Source organism: Helianthus annuus, chromosome 3 (assembly GCF_002127325.2).
Source record: "Helianthus annuus cultivar XRQ/B chromosome 3, HanXRQr2.0-SUNRISE, whole genome shotgun sequence".
Classification (NCBI taxonomy): domain Eukaryota; kingdom Viridiplantae; phylum Streptophyta; class Magnoliopsida; order Asterales; family Asteraceae; genus Helianthus; species Helianthus annuus.
This window is the reverse complement of record NC_035435.2, coordinates 147,712,871-147,731,362: the sequence shown is the minus strand read 5'-3', so window position 1 is coordinate 147,731,362 and position 18,492 is coordinate 147,712,871. Positions and strand designations below refer to the sequence as shown.

Here is an 18,492-nt window from a genome sequence, read left to right as displayed (position 1 = left end):
ACAACTGTAAAAGCACCCTGAAAGAAAATTGATAAAATATCTAATGTTCAACTATTACATACATCTCTCTTTATAGGATAAATATAAATCAGGCAAGTCAAGCCTAAAGCACCCCAGGAATTAATTTGACTACCTAAACAAAGGCGTAAATTAATGCATTCAAATATCCCATGTTTTACAACATAAAAATAATTTGAAATTGAAAAAATTAGGAAAAACTGTTGAGTTCCAACTTGGGGTTCCATATGATGAGATTCGGATCCGACATTCAAGCCCAACCGTCTACGGCTGTTTGTCACATGGCCCAATGAGACGTATATATCCAGTACTTACTGCAACTCCAATACATGTCATCCACTGCACACAAGTGTGTACAAATCCTTAGGTTTAGCAAAGTGATAACCGTCAAAACACATTTTACGCTAGTGAAAGCCTAACATCATAATCATACTATAGAGTAATAAATGGGTGATTGGATATGCATTTTGAAAGTTATCATATGATATGGAAACAGTTGTTACAAACATATGTTAAAGAATGGAAAAAGGAACAAAAAGGTCATTTTTGCAAAGTATAGAGATGTTTTGTGGAATGGGAATGGAAGTCACTTAAATACTTTGTTTAAAAGTGGTAAAAGAAGGTAACACTACCCTTGGATAATCAGTTTTAGTTTTGTTATGACTAGTACAAAACTGGTTATCCAAAGCCGATTTTACTCGCGATATTAAAATATATAAAAGTTGCGCAAGTGGCTGGAAAATGCACACCTTCATAAAATAACCAGCACCTTTCTTTGACTAGAATAATATGGTTTATTGTTTCCAATCAGCCCACTTCACAGAATCTGTTGAGATCTTCCTGTTAGGGCCAGAACTGTTTGGAGAATTATGCCATACCATCTCCATCTAGCATAAACAAAAAAACATATTAATTAGCACAAGTCTTTAAATGTATTCAAACACAAAACAACAGGGAGCGGGTCAAAACGGGTTGGTTGACCATACCTCACCAATGATGACTGTGTCACCTTCCTTCACACCACGCTTAATTAACGACTTGTTAACACCACATGCCTCTAGCACATGCTGAAACCTTCTATCAGAATCCATATATCTATTGCAGAACAAGTAAATTTAATTTAAGTATCATTACGATTCACAACATTAACCAAAAAACAAGCAAAGTAAAATACAATTAGAATAAACTTACCTCCAATTAGTCATTTGAACAAATCGTTGCAAACCCGCGCCTTCAATATGCCATGTATTGGAGCTACTATCATAAGAGATCTCAAATTCATTTATGGGAGCCGTTCGTTGCTTTTTCACCATTTCGGCCACATGACTAAAATGCACCGGATCTCTCCAACCTACACAAGACAAAAATCATCAATATACATAAAAGAAAAACATCAAATGCTTATGAATTTAAGCTAAAAGATATAAAAAATTGCTTACCATCTTCTTTTTTATCTTCAACTTGTTGGCGTATAAGCTCATAAGCAGCAGTAATTAATTCTCTAGTCCCTTGTCTATTTATTGCACTGATGCAAAAAGGTACAATCCCACGCGACTGAAGGTGTTTCCGGAATGATTCCCATCTTTCATATGCATCAGGGAGATCCATTTTGTTGTATGCAACTATATATGGTTTTTCAGCAATTTCAGGACTGAACATTTCCAGTTCAAGTCGAACTGCGTCGTATTCATACTCCGGTTGTTGAGATGAGCCATCAACAATGTGTACCTAAGCCTCCATTTTTATGATAAAATTATTAATTCGCAATAGTATCTTAAAATGCATCAAACAGAAAAGCTTTTGAAATAATTAACCAGATATTAGAGGTAGCGAAACAGGATGGCGGGTCACGGGTTAAAACACTTTCTTATTACAATTTTTATAAATAATTAATGTTTTCAATATAGTATACTTTATAAAGTAAAGGAAAAATTACAAGTTTTGTCCTTTATCTTTATACCACTTTTCAGGCGGTGTCCTTTTTAACGAATGTTGACAGACGGTGTCCTTTACTATGTATTTTATTGCAAGTTTAGTCCTTTACACCTAACCCTGTTAATTGTTGGATGTAAAGGACTAAACTTGCAACAAAATACCTAGGTAAAGGACTAAACATGCAACAAAATACCTAGTAAAGGACACCGCCTGTCAACAATTAACAGGGTTTTTTAACTAGGTTGGGTGTAAAGGACTAAACTTGCAACAAAATACCTAGTAAAGGACACCGCCTGTCAACATTCGTTAAAAAGGACACCGCCTGAAAAGTGGTATAAAGATAAAGAACAAAACTTGTAATTTTTCCTAAAGTAAATTGCAGGTTGTATGCTTTAAAAATACGATTTGGGTGATTTTCAACCCACTTAACTCACCCGACTCATTTGACCCATTCATTTTCATCAAAACTTTTTTATTTGACCCACCAGTTTGGGATAAAACATAACCCAAATCGACCCATTTAAAACAAAATGGATCAAAACCGCCGCCTCTATGTTAGTAAAAAAATCAGTATTCTCTGCAGCACTTTTATTAAGATGTAATAGACACAATGGTAATCAAATAAACGTTTCAGGTTGAGAAGCAGAAAGGAACACATAGTAAAGTAACACACGTTAAAGACTTGCGGGGGTATAAAAGCCCAAGTGCAATCATTTCAGCCATAATTCTCAAAATTTTAGAAATAAACACCTAGAAAGTGAAACAAAAATGTAAAATAAATATAGAAAAGAGGTATACCAGAGCCGAACATCTTTCGGTATGCCTAAGAAACTCATGGCCCAAACCAAAACCTCTGTGTGCACCTTCAAGTAAACCTGGAAGATCGGCTACAACTATAGTTGCATCGTAATCAAATGATACCACACCCAGATTCGGAAGCAATGTGGTAAAAGGGTAATTTGCAATGTTTGGTTGAGCAGCACTGATAACACTTAGGAATGTGCTTTTTCCCGCGTTTGGAGCTCCCACTATTCCAATATCTGCAACTAATTTAAGCTCTAATTCCAACCACCTGATCATAAACACCAATCACAAATGATCATTAAGGTTCAAATCCAGCTTCCACTGGCATTCCGTCTTAAAAAGATGTGTTTTACAAATCCCATTAGTTAGTGGGGTACCGACGGGATTCGTGAGTAAGATAACGGGTTCTATTCATTGTTATATGTTACTTTCAATAATGCACACCCAAACACCCCGTAATTGACAATTAAGTCTGCAAACAAACCGAACGTTTGGCGAACAGTTTGTGAACCGTTAGGCGGGAAGTTCGTTTGTATTCGTTCGTTTAATAAATGAACGAACACGAACAAGAAATCCCGTTTGTTTACTTTAAATGAATGAACATGAACAGAGGCCACATTCGTTCATTTATGTTCGTGAACATTCAGTAACGTGTTCGATAGTTTATTAGTGCTTTTAAATTTCTATATTTTATTTAAATACTTCAATCTTGACAAATATAATATTTTTTAAGTATCAATGTATTCTATATTTTGTTCATGAACATTAGTGTGTGTTCGTTACCTAATATTAACAAACAAACACAAACGTTCATTTCATTAACAAACGAACACGAACATAAAATCCCGTTCGTTAAGTGTTCATGAACAGTTCGTGAACGCATATATTTCCTTAACAAACAAACAAACACGAACAACGGAACAAGGCTTGTGCGTGTTCATTCGGTTCATTTGCAGCCCTATCAACAATGTATATAAGAACGGAAACGCTGAAAATGCAACAAAATGAACTCACATTTCAGGACCTTCTTCACCATTCTCCGCAATTCTCGGCACCTTATTCGTTCCCGATTTAAACGAAGCGTTACCCCTTCCACCTCTACCACCAGGCAACAACAAAGCCCTATCACCTACATGTAACAACTCCAACAACACATCACCAGGAACCCCATCTTTTCCAGCCGCCCTAACCACCGTCCCGGGCGGCACTTTCACAACAACATCCTCCCCTTTCGCCCCGTTCATCTTACTCCCCTGCCCATGATCCCCCCTCCCAGCCCGAAAATGAATACTATTCCTAAAAGGCAACAAAGAATTCATAGAACTATCAACTTCCAAATACACATTCCCCCCTCTCCCGCCGTCACCGCCCGACGGTCCACCCAACGGCACAAACTTCTCACGCCGAAACGCCACCACACCGTTCCCACCGTCCCCTGATCGAACGTAGATTTTCGCCCTATCGAAACATCTCATCACTGCAGGCACCCCTTTCTCCTTCTCCCTCACATCTTCCAACTCAAATCCCAATCCTAATTCTAATTCTTCTTCATCACCCTTTTGTTCATTTTCATTTTCAAACCCTAATTCATCTACAATATACTCTTCATCATCATCAAACTCATCATCTGAATTCACCTCAAACAACTCAAATTTCCCATAATCAAACCCATCATTTTCCAAATCACTCTCATCACTATCCAACTCTAAATCAGCATCCTCTATCTTATTAACAGAAACTTTCTTATCTTTATGGGTTGGTACTGCCAAATCAGCAAGCTTGATTTCTGAAGACTGATCAGAGGGGATAAAGAAGTCATCTTTAGGGGGTAAGCGAGTAAAGGTGGTTGCTTGACCACCGGAAATGGAGGATAGAGGTGGGGTGGTAATGGGTTTGATCTTTTTTGTGTTAGGGTTTCTGGGTGTGAGTTGTTTTCTGGGTTTGTTGGTGCGAGCTTGAGCATATGGAGGGATGAAGGTTAGGGATAAGGAGGGAACAGAAGCCATTTGTGGGTGTTAAAGTGAAGTGGTAGGATTTAGTACTTGCAGGCAACAAACCCGGCCCAACTAGGCCGGTTCAACCGGTTATCTAACCAAAATCGGACCGGTCAACCTTCATATATTTCTTTTTGAAAGGCAAAAAAAGGATGGTGTTGAAAAAGGGTGCAATGAAGATAATACAAGCATAATGGTGTTGTTGATTAGAAGAAGCCGGAGGCGGATCCAGCTTACATTTGTGGGTTTTCAGGAACCAGTGTATTTGGAAAAAATGAAAAAATTTCAGTGAGAACCTTATATAATTTAGAAAAAAATAATGAGAATTAAATAGAATTTACCAAAAGAAACTTATTAGTATAAAATCCTGGATCTGCCACTGGAAGAAAGTACTCATGTGTGATAATGTGTAGAGTGGCCATAGAGTCGAGCACATAGTATGTATTGAAAGAAGCCAGAAAGTGAAAGTGGTATGGTCGTCTAAGTTGGTGAAGAGGTTGAAGATGGTCGTGTTTGTACTCTAGTGTATCTACATATTACACTTGATTGAGATCGTTATTTAGCTTGGCCAATGCCATATTTGTAGAGGGAGATGGTGAAATGCTTCTCATGCACTCACATGGTTGGTGTTTAAATATAACTTATAAGACCAAGAGATGTGGAACGGGAAGAAGGATCGAGAAGGCGACGGGATTTCGGTTCAATCGGGGAAATCACCCCGTTCATCCCGACGTACATTTAAAAAATTAGACCGTTGTTTAACAGCTAATTTCTATTAAAAATCTATTTTTATTTTAAACACTATATAACCCTCAGTTTAACCCCCAAAATTCACAACACTCTTCATTTTTTACATTTACTTCTCTTCCATTCAAGTATATTTAAAAAAAAATCACCACACTCTCTATCTTTTATATTTTTTTCTCTCGCATTAATCTTAATCTTTTAAAAAAAATCGCCATGAGTTCTTCATCGGACGAGGAAAATGCCGAGAATTTTTTTCCTCTCACATAACTTCCGTGTCGATCACTTTGATGACGAGTGGTGTTCGTAGGTTTATTTTATGTTTTTAGTGTGTAATTTGTGGTTTTTTTAGTTGTAATATTCAAGAATTTTTATGCAAAGTTGAATTTTTGTTAAAAATATTTGGATTTATTATAAATAAAATACATTTTAGATAAATAAAAAATGTGTTTAAAAATAAAACATATTAAGTAAAAAATATTAAATAATGGAAGGAGGAATGGGGAAGAAGGGGAACCACACCCCATTTTGGAAGAGGATAATAAGGTGGAAGGGGAGTGTAATGTGGCGGTGATGTGGACATGGGGAAGGGAAAACACACCCCATGGTCTAATTGTCCCATGACTCCCATCAATGTAGTACCCGTCAACATTAACTAGTTTTGACCAAAAAGCAACTATAATAGACCAATTAAAATGTGGTTTAATTTAATGAGGTTTAACCTGAAGTTTAAAATTAAATACTCAAATGATGATGGCTTAAAACATATTTATATAAAAATAGTTAGTTCTAAATCACAAATAGATTTCTCTTTTAATTTATCAACACTAATTCTAATTTTTTTTTTTCCAAGTTAGATTTAAGTAAACTAAAAGGCAACTTCATTCAGGTTTATTTTCTTATACGCCTTCATGTAATTTATTACATCCATATATACATTTAAAAATCATGTGGTGTTGATGCATGTAATTTATTGGATTAGTCATAGAGTCATTTCTATTAGTATTTAAGTACACCAAAAGGCAATTTAATTTTTGGTGTTTTTTTCCTTCTATGCCTTCATGTAATTTATTTTATCCATATACATATAGATAAACATAGAGTCATGTCATAGAGTCATAGAGTCATGTCTTCATATGTAGGGCTACATACGAGCTAAACATTCAACGTACCTTCAAGAGTTGCTCGGCGAAAGGTTCATTTACGTTCGTTTGTTTAATAAAGAGTGAATTTCAAGTTTTGTCCTTTATCTTTAGGCCACTTTGCAAGTTTTGTCCTTTATGTTTAAATTTGACGAGTTTTGTCCTTTATGTTTAAAAATCAAGCACGTTTTACCCTTTATGTTTAAAAATCAAACACGTTTTGTCCTTTATGTTTAAAAAATCAAGCACGTTTTGTCCTTAAAAGTCAAGCATAAAGGACAAAACGTGCTTGATTTTTAAACATAAAGGACAAAACTCGTCAAATTTAAACATAAAGGAGAAAACTTGCAAAGTGGCCTAAAGATAAAGGACACAACTTGAAATTCACTCTTTAATAAATGAACATGCATGAACAATAAATCCCGTTCAACTGAGTATTTGCACAAACATGAACAAATTGTAAGTTCAATCAATTGTGTTTGTGAATATTCAGAAATATGTTAGTTCATCCACGCGTATTCATGTTTCTGTGTATATTTATCTTCCTTTAATAAAGCTTTTTAGATAGATCATTTAAGATTTACAACATTTATATAAATTTAAAAGAGAAAAAAAGAGTAAACTGCCATTTTGGTCCCTGAGGTTTGGTTACTTTTACCACTTTAGTCCAAAACTTAAACCTTTTGCATCCGGGTCCCTGTGGTTTCAGTTTTATTGCCATTTTGGTCCAAAAATGAAATCAGGTCATACTTGTCTTATAAAATCCTGCAATTTTGTCATTTTCCTCAGGGGCAAATCAGGTCATATTTTTCTTATAAAATATGGTATTTATTTATAAAAAAGAAATGATCATTTTGCCCCTACGGAAAATGACAAAATAATAGGATTTTATAAGACAAATATGACATGATTTCATTTTTGGACAAAAATGACAATAAAACTGAAACCACAGGGACCCAGATGCAAAAAGTTTGAGTTTTGAACTAAAGTGCCAAAATTGACCAAACCACAAGGACCAAAATGGCAGTTTACTCGAGAAAAAAAGAACCTATAAGTTTCGAACATAATATCTCACTCCTTTTCATTTCCAATATCGACCGAATCCTGCCTTGCAACATGGGTGAATACACACTAATTTAAATTTAACTGGTTATTTTTAATTAATAAAAAAAAAACAAAATTTTATGATTATTTTTTAACCAAGAAAACAATGCATATTTTTTATTTTTAGTTGATCGTATCTGTACATTTCTGTATCCAATTTACTCGTAAATCATAATCATACAATTTATGCTCAAATATATTTTTGGGTTTTGTTGAACACACCAATATAAATTAAGATATATTTTTATTCAAATATAAAAACCATAACACTATAAAATAATAAAATTAAATAAATTTACATTCACTAGAAAAAAAAGCATGTAAGTTAATGATAGGGTAATAGTTAAATAGCAACACCCTTTTAGTATAACTCTTTTTTGTTGAACTGTTACTTTCAGTAGAACTAGCAAGTAGCAAGGCGCTAGAAACCAACAATACAAAATAACATTACAACGGGCATTTGGCCCAATCCGACCAGTTAAATTCTTATAAAACGGTCTATTTTTAATCCAAAGAAAGCTACACAATTTGATATCTTCCACCACTTTAGCAACGTTCAAAACACCCAAAGAGAAGACCCGCTCGTTATTTGCCTTCCAGATAATCCAACAAGCCGAAAGAATGATACCATACAGAATATCACTTTTAGTTTTGTTAAGGTTATGGTTCTTATGCACTCAGAAAAGATCCAATGTCGAAAACTCAAAAACTGGGGAGATCTTGCACCTATTGGACATTGCCAACCAAATGTGTGAGGCAAAGGCGCAACCGGACAGCAGGTGTTCGCATGTCTCCTCCCCATCCGAGCAAAGCGTGCAATCAGAAGACTCGTTTTCGAGCTCCTTCATCATAGAGATCCTATTTTGATTGTGGCCTTTCCAAGCGAATATCGTCACTTTTTGGGAATCCGTTTTCTCCGGTCTAACACACACGAAGGGATCTGGTTGGAGGCGACAAACAAGATCTCTTTCATCGAGGAGATCATAAATCGTTCCCCCTTTTTACCCAGCCAGCGCCAAGTATCATCTTTATTTTGCGGTTGGAAATAACCCATCGATACATGGAGTGTCTTAGGAATAAGCTTACTTTCTTGCGACTATACCTTCATTAAGGGGTGATGACTAGTATATGTTAGGTCGTGAATCAATGATCCAATGGAGACCTCTTAACCCATCCGAAATCTCATAGAGGACAGCGTGCTCTATAGATTTTGAGCTATTTATAACTAGATACTTATTGAATCTTCGCAACCACATACAAGACAGCTGAATCAGGAAAAAACTGGTACAATCCATCATTTTACTATATGGAAAACTCGAAACAAAGTGACGTTCTCAGGAGCTAAAATTTCCATCCTGGGATTCTAGAAAAGGTTAAAGAGCAGGTCCAACATCAAAGATTTGGAGTGGGCGAATTGGGTGTCTTTTTGGTTTTAAGGTCCTCTAATTCTTGTACTTGTGTTTGTGTTCATTGTAGACTTGCACTATATAAATTACCACTTTCTTCAAGTATGTTCTATCATAACCGAATTGTCTCTACTCTATATAATTTTGAAGTAGAAAAAAACATCAAACATACGAGAGCATGTTTACATTGCAGTACTAACATATATTCTACATGGTGATGTACTCATTATTCATATCACTAAAGAAATGTTTACATTGCAGTACTAATATGTAGACATATGTTCTACGACGACTTGTATTGATAATTTATATGACAATAAAATAATAAAAAGAAACTCATTATTCCATATGAAGGGAACAACAAAATGGAACCAAAACTAGTTAAGAATGAAAGTGTAATATGAATTGAATCAATAGTCTAATGTTTTGACAAACAATCTGAATCTGAACCATTCAGATTTGAGACCATATAATAAAGTTCTAAAAGCCAAAAAACCAACATCCCTATGTATTCATGTACATGTGACTATAAAAGAAAAGGAAATCAAATGTGATTTGTACCAATATCAAGCATCTGTGGATAAAGGTTTTGGTGAAGCCTTGCAAATGGGACACCAGTTCTTGAGGCCCAACCACTGGTTTATGCACGGAGTATGGTACCCATGTCCGCATCCCAGCCTTCCCACTTCATCTCCCCTCACAAATTCCTCCTGCAAAAAATTAAAAAAAAAAACAATACAATAATAATTTACCCTCTAAAAAACTTATCCATTTCCAGTAAAAATGATTTTTGATACGAGCAATAACATTAAAGGGATTCATAGACCATATGATCTCACATAAGATGTGTCCCATAGCTTAATGTTTATAACTTCCTATCTACCCTCCAAATGCCACATGTTAAGCATTCAAATGAGGATGTAATAGTGGGGCCCTTTCGTAAAGGTATAGATGATTGCCATGTGGCATCAGGGCGATAAGTAGGAAGATTTTTGAAAGGGTATAACATTGTATGAAGTTTATGCAAATGTAAAAATATGATAATCACCTGACAAATACTGCATTTGTTGTCGTCTGTGCAAGCACTACGCCTCATTTTTCCGTCCTCTGATAGTGAACATTCATATATGCCTGTTTTGATGCATTTTGACAATTCCTCTTCAGATAACGCTGTGCTCACGGTACCCATTTTCTCTTCAAGCACGAGTAGTTCCTGTGAGCAAAAAAAAAAAAAAAAAAAACAGAGTACAATTAAGCATTAACTCACAACTTTTAATTTGTAGAAGGTGACGATTTGCATAAAACCGATAGAACAATAAAATATGAATAATAGAGTCAAAGGCACGAATATAAACCTCGTATGACATGTTATCAATATCCAGTCTCATGTCCCTATGTTGATCAAAGAAATTAAGCCCGCCAAAGAATAAGCTTGCCTCGAGTGAGAGTAATTGCTGTAGATATAAAAGTAACGTTAGAACCATGTACAAGTTTGACCTCATTTTTACGACTTTACTTAACGGTAGCTGAACAGGCAAGTTAGGTAACGGGTCGGCCTGGCCAACACACACACTATTTTATCTTTCTTATGTTTAATTTCACATATGGTTGATGTAGTATTTGGTGTATATAATTACAGAAAAAAAAAATATTATCACACTAATTTATTTTAAAAATGATTTACAAGGTTTGGACATTCAGAAAATACTTTGGGCGACTTCGAGTCCATTTACCCATAAACGGGTCGGAATTGTCACCTACAATTTATAAAGACAGTAGATTAATTACCTCGTATGTTAACTCTTCATCTTGCCCGAACCTATTAAGTGCCAGTAGTACCTGCAAAGGACCACGTTACAAAACGCAACATTACTACATAACATATGACATCAAAATAAAAAAAATTAAGTAAAAGAAATCAAATCCTTTGATCCCTTGAGAATTTAAAACAACAAACTCAGAGAAGTTACATCTGTAATTCCATCTATGCTATAATGTCGCGTTCCATTATCATTCCCAAAGCCAACAACTGAACGATCTGTAGAAGTATCACTCGTACTCTGATCACCATTAAGACTTAATTCTTGAGTTTGCGGCATGTTGGCAATATCATTAGCAGACTGCTGACTGTTAGACCCTTTGGAATTCTCCAAATTCACTGCTTTTCGTGTCCTAACCGATGAAACACCATTTGTTCTAGAAGAAATCGTATTTCTTGAGTTTTTCGAATCAGAAACACGCCCTTCATTCGTCGACACCCCAATGATCTTTTTACCTTTACTACCAGATGAACTACTTTCTCCTTGAGTCAGTCTTTTCTTCCTGCCGTTGTTTAACTCGCCGTTTTGAACTCTTAAACTATTGTCCTCCTTCCTAACTTCAACACTTTTAGATTTCAACTTACGGGTTTGAGTTCCAGACACATTAAGTTCTCGAATTCCAGACTCATTCGAACCACTGCTTGATTCGATCTTAGAACACACCCTTTTGTCCGAATTGTCGACAGGTTTTAAGCATTTTTTGGATGAACTGCCGGTTACTATTTCCTTGCTAGACGACGAACGAACAGTAGGCTTCAAGGGTTTTGGTTTTTCTAAGGCTTTATTTTTAGTACCTTTGTTATTATTATGATTAACTCTGCCACTGCAACCGATTCGATTGCATAATTGACCCGTTCCATCTCGAGCGCCAGCAGTATCTTTTACAGCAGCGATCGGTTTCTTTTTCGGAGCAGAAATCCCACTAACACCTCGTTTACTACAAGATCCATCCATATAACTGTCTCTAAAAATCCCTTATCTGCCATAATTTTTTTTTTCTAAAATTAGACATAAATAAAACCTTAAACAACAGAATATTATGCTATCCTAATCGCGAAAACAACGAAAATCATACACCTATAATTCGTTAACCCTTGATTAATATTTATATAAATATTTCAAAATTTAATCCCCTAAACCCCAAATAGAAAGAATAACTCCCCATAACATCATCACAAACCCTTAAAATATAATGAAACAAACAATAAGAAAATAATCATGATTAAAATTAAAATTAAAATTAAAATACACACGAATATTGATCATCTGCATGTTTTTGGGTAATCATTATTCAATTTGTTTCAATTTATTACGGATCATAATCATAATAATATAATAAAACCACACACGAAGAACATATATCGATAATAAAACATAAAAAACAAACCGTTGAATGAACAGATGGAAGAAGATAAACCCTAATGGTATGTTGTTTTGGAAAAAACTTACGATTGAATGTTGTTGTAGGGAATGAGAAGAAGGAAACGTGGAGGATTGAAAGAGATAACACGAAGGTGATGTGGGACTAATTCATATCCACAGTATAAAATAAAAATAATCTGGATAATAATGTGGTGATGATGACGATACGAATGAAGAGAAACAAAGGACAAATTAAAAGGGGCAAAAATGCCGGCCGGCCTATAGAAATATTTTGGAAAGTCAACACTCAACGACCGTCTTAGGTGGGTGGATCATGACCACATCTCTAATGATTCGGTTTACCAAATCTCGGATCCACATTTCACTTATCATTATAAATAATCTATACATATAATAAAGTAAACCATTTGGTGCCACATGTCGCTCTATGGGGTGATCTCAATTATGTTTTCTCGCCTAAACAAATAGATATTGTTAATAAAATAAAAAAAAAAATTACACAAATTTTAGAGATAACCAATTTTAAAACTTTAAATTAGAATAGGTACATGGATTATATAAGAAAAAACTAATAAAAGATAACTGATTCACTAACAAAATCAATCATGATTTTTAATTGGTTAATCAAAACAATTTTAATTCATATATGATTTTTAATTGGTTAATCAAAACAATTTTAATTCATATATTGTTTTAACTAACGAAAACAATCGTGATTATTAATTGGAAATAATTCATTCATATATTATTTTAACTATATTTATTCAATTGGTATAATACACGAGTTTTGAATCTATCTATATATATTGTATATACTAGGTTACAACCCCGTGTATTATACGGGTTGAAAAAATAAATATAGTTAACATATGATGCAAAATGATAATAATACTAACAACAATAATAAAAGTATCACACTTCATGATAGCGTTAGGTTATAAGCCAGTTATCTTTTATGTAATTTCATTTGTGTAACATCCTGATTTTAGAACTACATATTACTAATAATACATTTACCACGAAGGTAATAATAATAATAAAATGTATTTAGTTAGAAAATATATAAACAATATCTATAATTATGGCTTATCACTTATCAGTTAGAAAATATATAAATAATAATTAGACCTAAAGAATAGGTAAAATAAAAATAAAACTTATCTATAATTATTGTTTATCACTTATTAGTTAGGAAATATATAAATTATATTTAAACCTAAAGGATAGCAACTAAATTAGAGAAAAAAAGGGGTAGAAAAACAATTGTGAGAATGCATAGTAATTCAACACGTGTCTTCTTATAGGTTTCTTTTATTATATAGTATAGATTATTGTATTATTATTATTATTATCTATAATAAAATAAACTTCTTGGGGACACATGACACTTCCTGAGCGCTCTCTAATTGTGTTTTCTTGTTTAAATCAATCTTCTAATTTGGAGAGTTTATTAGTGGCGATAAGCATAAAAAATAGAGAGCAAAATGGTGATGATGATTTATTATTTTATTTTAAGTGTATTTAGTTTCTTTCCTTTTAAGTTGGTTATGAAAGATGGCAACCACTCTTATTTATTTTTTTATTAGTTAAAGTTAGTTTTCCATGTTTAACCACTTTTGTTTTATTAGTTATCTATTAAATATTGCGACTCATAATAATTAAGATGTACGAGTTGATGGGTTACATTTATATTAACTCATTTATGTCAATATGGTATATAAATGTTATTGTCTTTGTTTTGCATTTACAGGAAATACCTATATTATATAGTTTAAATTGTTCAACCCGTGTAACACACGGGGAACTAACCTAGTTTAGTTATCATATCATACTAGATTTTAGCCGGTGCCGCGCGTTGCGGAGGCAACGTCACGCCTGTAACTTCGTTACATGGGATACGATGATGACATTAACGTGTGATGCTCACACGTGATGTGACGCGTTTTTTACTTTGTTATACATATTGCGTTAGTAACAATAACTTGGTTAGAAATAAATAAAAAGATATGTAAGAACTGCTCAATTTACTTCAAATATATTTATTAAGATTTATGACAAAAATGTAAGAATTGCTCTAGTTTCGCAATGGTTGTAAAGTATTTTGATTAATGTTGTTTTGTTTTTCTAAACAAAAGATTATGAGAATGTAAAATTGTAAATGATTATTATTACGTTTCATATAAATCATTACGAGAATATTAATGATTATTATTAGGTTTCATATAAATTACTCTATTATCACAATATATAAAGGTTGTCATATATTGAAGGTTAAAAAAGAAAAGTAGTTAAAGGTTGAGGGTTAGTATGTATATTTGTTAAAAGGTGAAGGTTTAAAGAGAAAGGTCCACCGACCTTTCTCTTTAATATATAGTATATATATCATATATATGATATAAATAATTAACATTAAGGTTGGCTTGATCTAAATACAACCCCTCCTCTGTTATACACTTGTATTTCCGTGTGAGAGAAGCCCTCACCTGTAAGTATTTGAGAAGGGGGTTGTATTTAGTAGCATCCTTAAGATGTTATATATGATCAAGACTCGCCACCAAGGCTTTGGCCCAGTGGTAGAGAGAACTCTGTAAATGTTTAGAATGAGGTCATATGTTTAATACTCGGGGAGCGTAACATTTAACTTTTCAAAAAAAATATATAATTAGACTCGCGTTGGTTTAGTATGGAAGGAAGCGTTAAAGTGACACATAACAAGTCTATACCCCCGTGAAAAGCATGGCGAATGTGCCCTTGGCGCCCCCGACGTCACTTATGGATGACATAAAAGTATGTCAATGAGATATTTGTTCTAATACGAAAAAAGCGTTCAAAGGTAAACGAAAGTATTTCAAGTTGAAGCGCGGAATATTGTTTACATAACTTTTATGTTTTCTTAAATATTGCTTAAATGGATGGATTGTGCGTCCATTATGCTCATGTCTAAAGCACTTTCATGATAAACTTCCTAGCCGCTATGTTTAGTGGTATTACCATATTCATTGTCATGTGCAGTTTGAAATTGCAGATAGACTCAATAAGTATGTGAAACCTAATGAGAAAAAAATGTAATTAAAAAAAGAAAATAACATCATTCGGTTGATGCACTTAGTATGCATTCTCGTTATGTAATTAAAAAAAGAAAATAACATCATGCACTTAGTATGCATTCTCGTTATAGACATTGTTTGGTAGACCCAATAGGACACAACCATTAAGAAACGGAAACAATTGCAACACGTATGTCCTACCTTTAATTATCATATCATTTGAGATCTTTAAGTTGACACAATCTAATATATTATGGTCACTTCATAAGACTATGGGGTATGGAGGGGTATGGGTTGTGGGCATTGCTCGACACACGTCGAACCAGGGTGGTGTAGCCGGTGTTAAACCCTTTCAACGTCACAACCCATGCCCTATACCCACCATTCTAAACGTTGAGGCATGGATTGACTTGGTGATTAAATATGATTGTTTCTTGCAACTCTTCAAACTTGCTCTATTATAAGGGTGAGAGGGGCACTCCCCTAAGAGGGGTGTCCCCTCTCTTACGCACCACCAATCAGCATATGTCACGTCAACTCCTCTCTTAAACTCCCCTAACACCCCAATTTGATGGCGGCACTCCCCTCTTAGGGGACTTGTGTTTTTTTTTTATTTGTTGTAAAATTATGCATGTTTATAAATTAAAAAAATATTAATAAAAATAAAAATTAAATAAAAGACATTTCATTAAATTAAAAAAAATTACAATCAAACTAGAAAAATAAAAATTACATTCAAACTAAAAAAATAAAAATTACATTCAAACTAGAAAAATATAAAAACAAACTACTCGTCGTCGGAACTCACTTTAAGGTGAGGTAGATCTAAACTTCCGAGATGCTCAACGAGATCGTGTTTTAGTCTCCAATGCGTTTCTTCGTCAATGAGCTCGCTATAAGCTGTATCATCGAAGACGGGTTCGACTGGAGGATCTTGAATATGTACCGGTGTTATCACCCTTCCGTCGTCTTTTATAATCATGTTATGTAAAATAAGGCACGTATACACGATGGACCTTATCTTTTTCACCGTTTTCGAACGCATTGGACGATTTAGTATTCCCCACTTCGCCTTTAACACACCAAACGCGTTCCACATCTTTTCTTGCGGCCTCGTGTTGCCTCTTGAACTTTTTTTCATTCGGGATGTGAGGATATGGAAAAGACTTCACAAACACGGACCAGCTAGGGTAGATCCCATCAGTAAGATAATACCCGCGTTTGTATAAGTGGTCGTTCACCTGAAATGGACAATTTGGCGCCGTTCCGTTTCGTTGAGTAAGAAATAATGGAGATTGTTGCAGCACGTTGATGTCGTTTTGTGAACCCGCCGGGCCACAAAAAGCATGCCAAATCCACAAATCTTGAGACGCCACCGCTTCTAACATAACCGTCGGGTATTGATGATCGCCTCTCATATATTGTCCACGCAATTCTGTGGGGCACATTCTCCAGACGAAGTGTGTACAATCCAGACTACCCAACATAGCAGGTAGGTGATGCCTCTCCTCATGAGCCTGATACAATAGCGCAACGTCGTGGCTCGTTGGTCTACGTAAGAATTCACCGGCATACATTTTACAGACCGTCTCGCAGAAATATTCAAGGCACTCACAAGAGGTCCTTTCAGACATATTTAAATACTCGTCGTTTTCGTCTGGTGGGTTACCGGTTGCAAGTTGTTTAATCGCCGAAGTAACCTTTTGCAACGGCGTGAAAATTTTCTTCATTCTCCCGTCCAAGCCCTCTTGAAACCACTCGTCATTCGCTTCCACGTCACTAACAATTTTTAGGAACAAAGACTTGGACATACGAAATCTCTGACGAAAAGTATCGGCATTAAATTTTGGATTTTCGACAAAATAATCGGCCATGAGTGTCTCATGGCCTCCCACACGATCTCGACAGACTATTTTTTTTACTAGACGATGCCGTGTCTAGTAGCTCCGCTTGTTGGATGAGATTTTGGAAGAAAATTAAGCTACCATCGCTTGACGATGAATCTTCATCGTCGGGAAAGTCGGGTAGGGGAGAAAAAACGGAAACTTGGAATCCATTTTGTGTTGTATTTGATAGATTTTTTTAGAGTGAGTTTGAGAATGGTGGGTGTGGTAAAAAATTTGATTAAGTTGGTTGTATTTATATTGTTAAAAAATTGAATTTTTTTTTAAATATGACTGATGAAACAATGGTTAACCGGGTAGGGTTAACACACTGGTCTCGTCAAGAAGGGTTAATCCCTTCCTCTCGGAGATCGCTGGCTGGGTCACCGGTGGATGATCTCCTGCACAAGGAAACAAGCCGTGACTCGTAACAAGGAGGATGGGGTGGGGGGTGCTCCTTGTTACCACTCTCCGGCGTGAGAATCAGTAGTTTGCTTGGGAAGCAAAGCAAGATAATAGTAGTAGTGAGAGAGTTGGCAAGAGATACCTCAAACCTGGTTTGGGGTTGGTATTTATAGCCGAGGAGTGAAGGAGGAGATTGATGGATGGGCTGACGACGAGCTGCACCGTTGCAGGTGTGTCAGTCTCGCCGGCCGTGGGGGTCACGCCACGTCAGCCCATTGCTTTAATAGCTCTGACAGGGGACTGTTGCCGGCGCCACTTGCCTTGTGGTGTCAGCCACTTGCCTGGCGTGTCAGTCCACTTGCTGGATATGCAGGGTGCGGTGCTAGCCGCATCGCTGCATGCGGTAACGTCTGAAGTTACCGCGTCTCCTACTTGTGATCAAGAAATACGCGAGATGCGGTGTTGGCCGCATCATCGTATGTGGAGACTATTTGCTCGCTTCCCTTGTCGTGACGAAAATGGCCATATGATGCGGTGCCAGCCGCATCGATATGCTCATCTTCTTTCGTACTTGGGTCAAGCTATTCATCTTCGAACCGAATGGGTTCGAAGGGTGTGACCGCATGGGTGCGGTTTGCTTACTGGTAGGGGTTTGTTTGATGCGGGTAATGGTCGTTTCGGGACCATACCCCTTCAAGTCCCCCCAGTCTAGTGTTGCTCCCTTGTGCAAGTTGCACGTGGGAGGAGTACTGGACTTATGGTGTAGGAAGGTAGTGTGGCAGTCTGGAGAAAATTTTAGGCCAGATC

At 35.6% G+C, this 18,492-nt stretch overlaps 2 protein-coding genes across 3 annotated transcripts; both read right to left on the bottom strand.

Moving 5' to 3' along the window:
• Nucleotides 1-9: 9 nt before the first annotated feature.
• Nucleotides 10-4,788, bottom strand: LOC110929934 (GTP-binding protein OBGC, chloroplastic). The gene is made up of 7 exons (XM_022173125.2): nucleotides 3,772-4,788; nucleotides 2,752-3,025; nucleotides 1,458-1,746; nucleotides 1,210-1,369; nucleotides 1,005-1,113; nucleotides 768-905; nucleotides 10-357 (listed from the first exon to the last, which is right to left on the bottom strand). The coding sequence occupies exons 1-6, from the start codon at nucleotides 4,761-4,763 to the stop codon at nucleotides 813-815; spliced, it is 1,917 nt and encodes a 638-aa protein (XP_022028817.1). The 5' UTR covers nucleotides 4,764-4,788; the 3' UTR covers nucleotides 10-357; nucleotides 768-812.
• Nucleotides 4,789-9,525: 4,737 nt separating this feature from the next.
• LOC110929935 (E3 ubiquitin-protein ligase Praja-1) lies at nucleotides 9,526-12,569 on the bottom strand. Of its 2 annotated transcripts, none has more exons than XM_022173126.2 (6): nucleotides 12,417-12,569; nucleotides 11,118-11,946; nucleotides 10,936-10,986; nucleotides 10,503-10,601; nucleotides 10,196-10,360; nucleotides 9,526-9,857 (listed from the first exon to the last, which is right to left on the bottom strand). In XM_022173126.2, the coding sequence occupies exons 2-6, from the start codon at nucleotides 11,919-11,921 to the stop codon at nucleotides 9,714-9,716; spliced, it is 1,263 nt and encodes a 420-aa protein (XP_022028818.1). In that variant the 5' UTR covers nucleotides 11,922-11,946; nucleotides 12,417-12,569; the 3' UTR covers nucleotides 9,526-9,713. The 2 variants fall into 2 exon arrangements, with proteins under 2 accessions (XP_022028818.1, XP_022028819.1); XM_022173127.2 differs by having other exon boundaries at nucleotides 12,355-12,561.
• Nucleotides 12,570-18,492: the final 5,923 nt, after the last annotated feature.

Coding starts and splice junctions, on each gene's coding strand:
- LOC110929934 (XM_022173125.2), bottom strand. CDS start 4,763: ATGGCTTCTGTTCCCTCCTTATCCCTAACCTTCATCCCTCCATATGCT. Junction 3,026..3,771: donor GGTGAAGAAGGTCCTGAAAT/GTGAGTTCATTT, acceptor GTTTATGATCAG/GTGGTTGGAATTAGAGCTTA. Junction 1,370..1,457: donor TGAAGATAAAAAAGAAGATG/GTAAGCAATTTT, acceptor TGTCTTGTGTAG/GTTGGAGAGATCCGGTGCAT.
- LOC110929935 (XM_022173126.2), bottom strand. CDS start 11,921: ATGGATGGATCTTGTAGTAAACGAGGTGTTAGTGGGATTTCTGCTCCG. Junction 10,987..11,117: donor GCATAGATGGAATTACAGAT/GTAACTTCTCTG, acceptor GGTCCTTTGCAG/GTACTACTGGCACTTAATAG. Junction 10,361..10,502: donor TTGATAACATGTCATACGAG/GTTTATATTCGT, acceptor TTTTGCTCACAG/GAACTACTCGTGCTTGAAGA.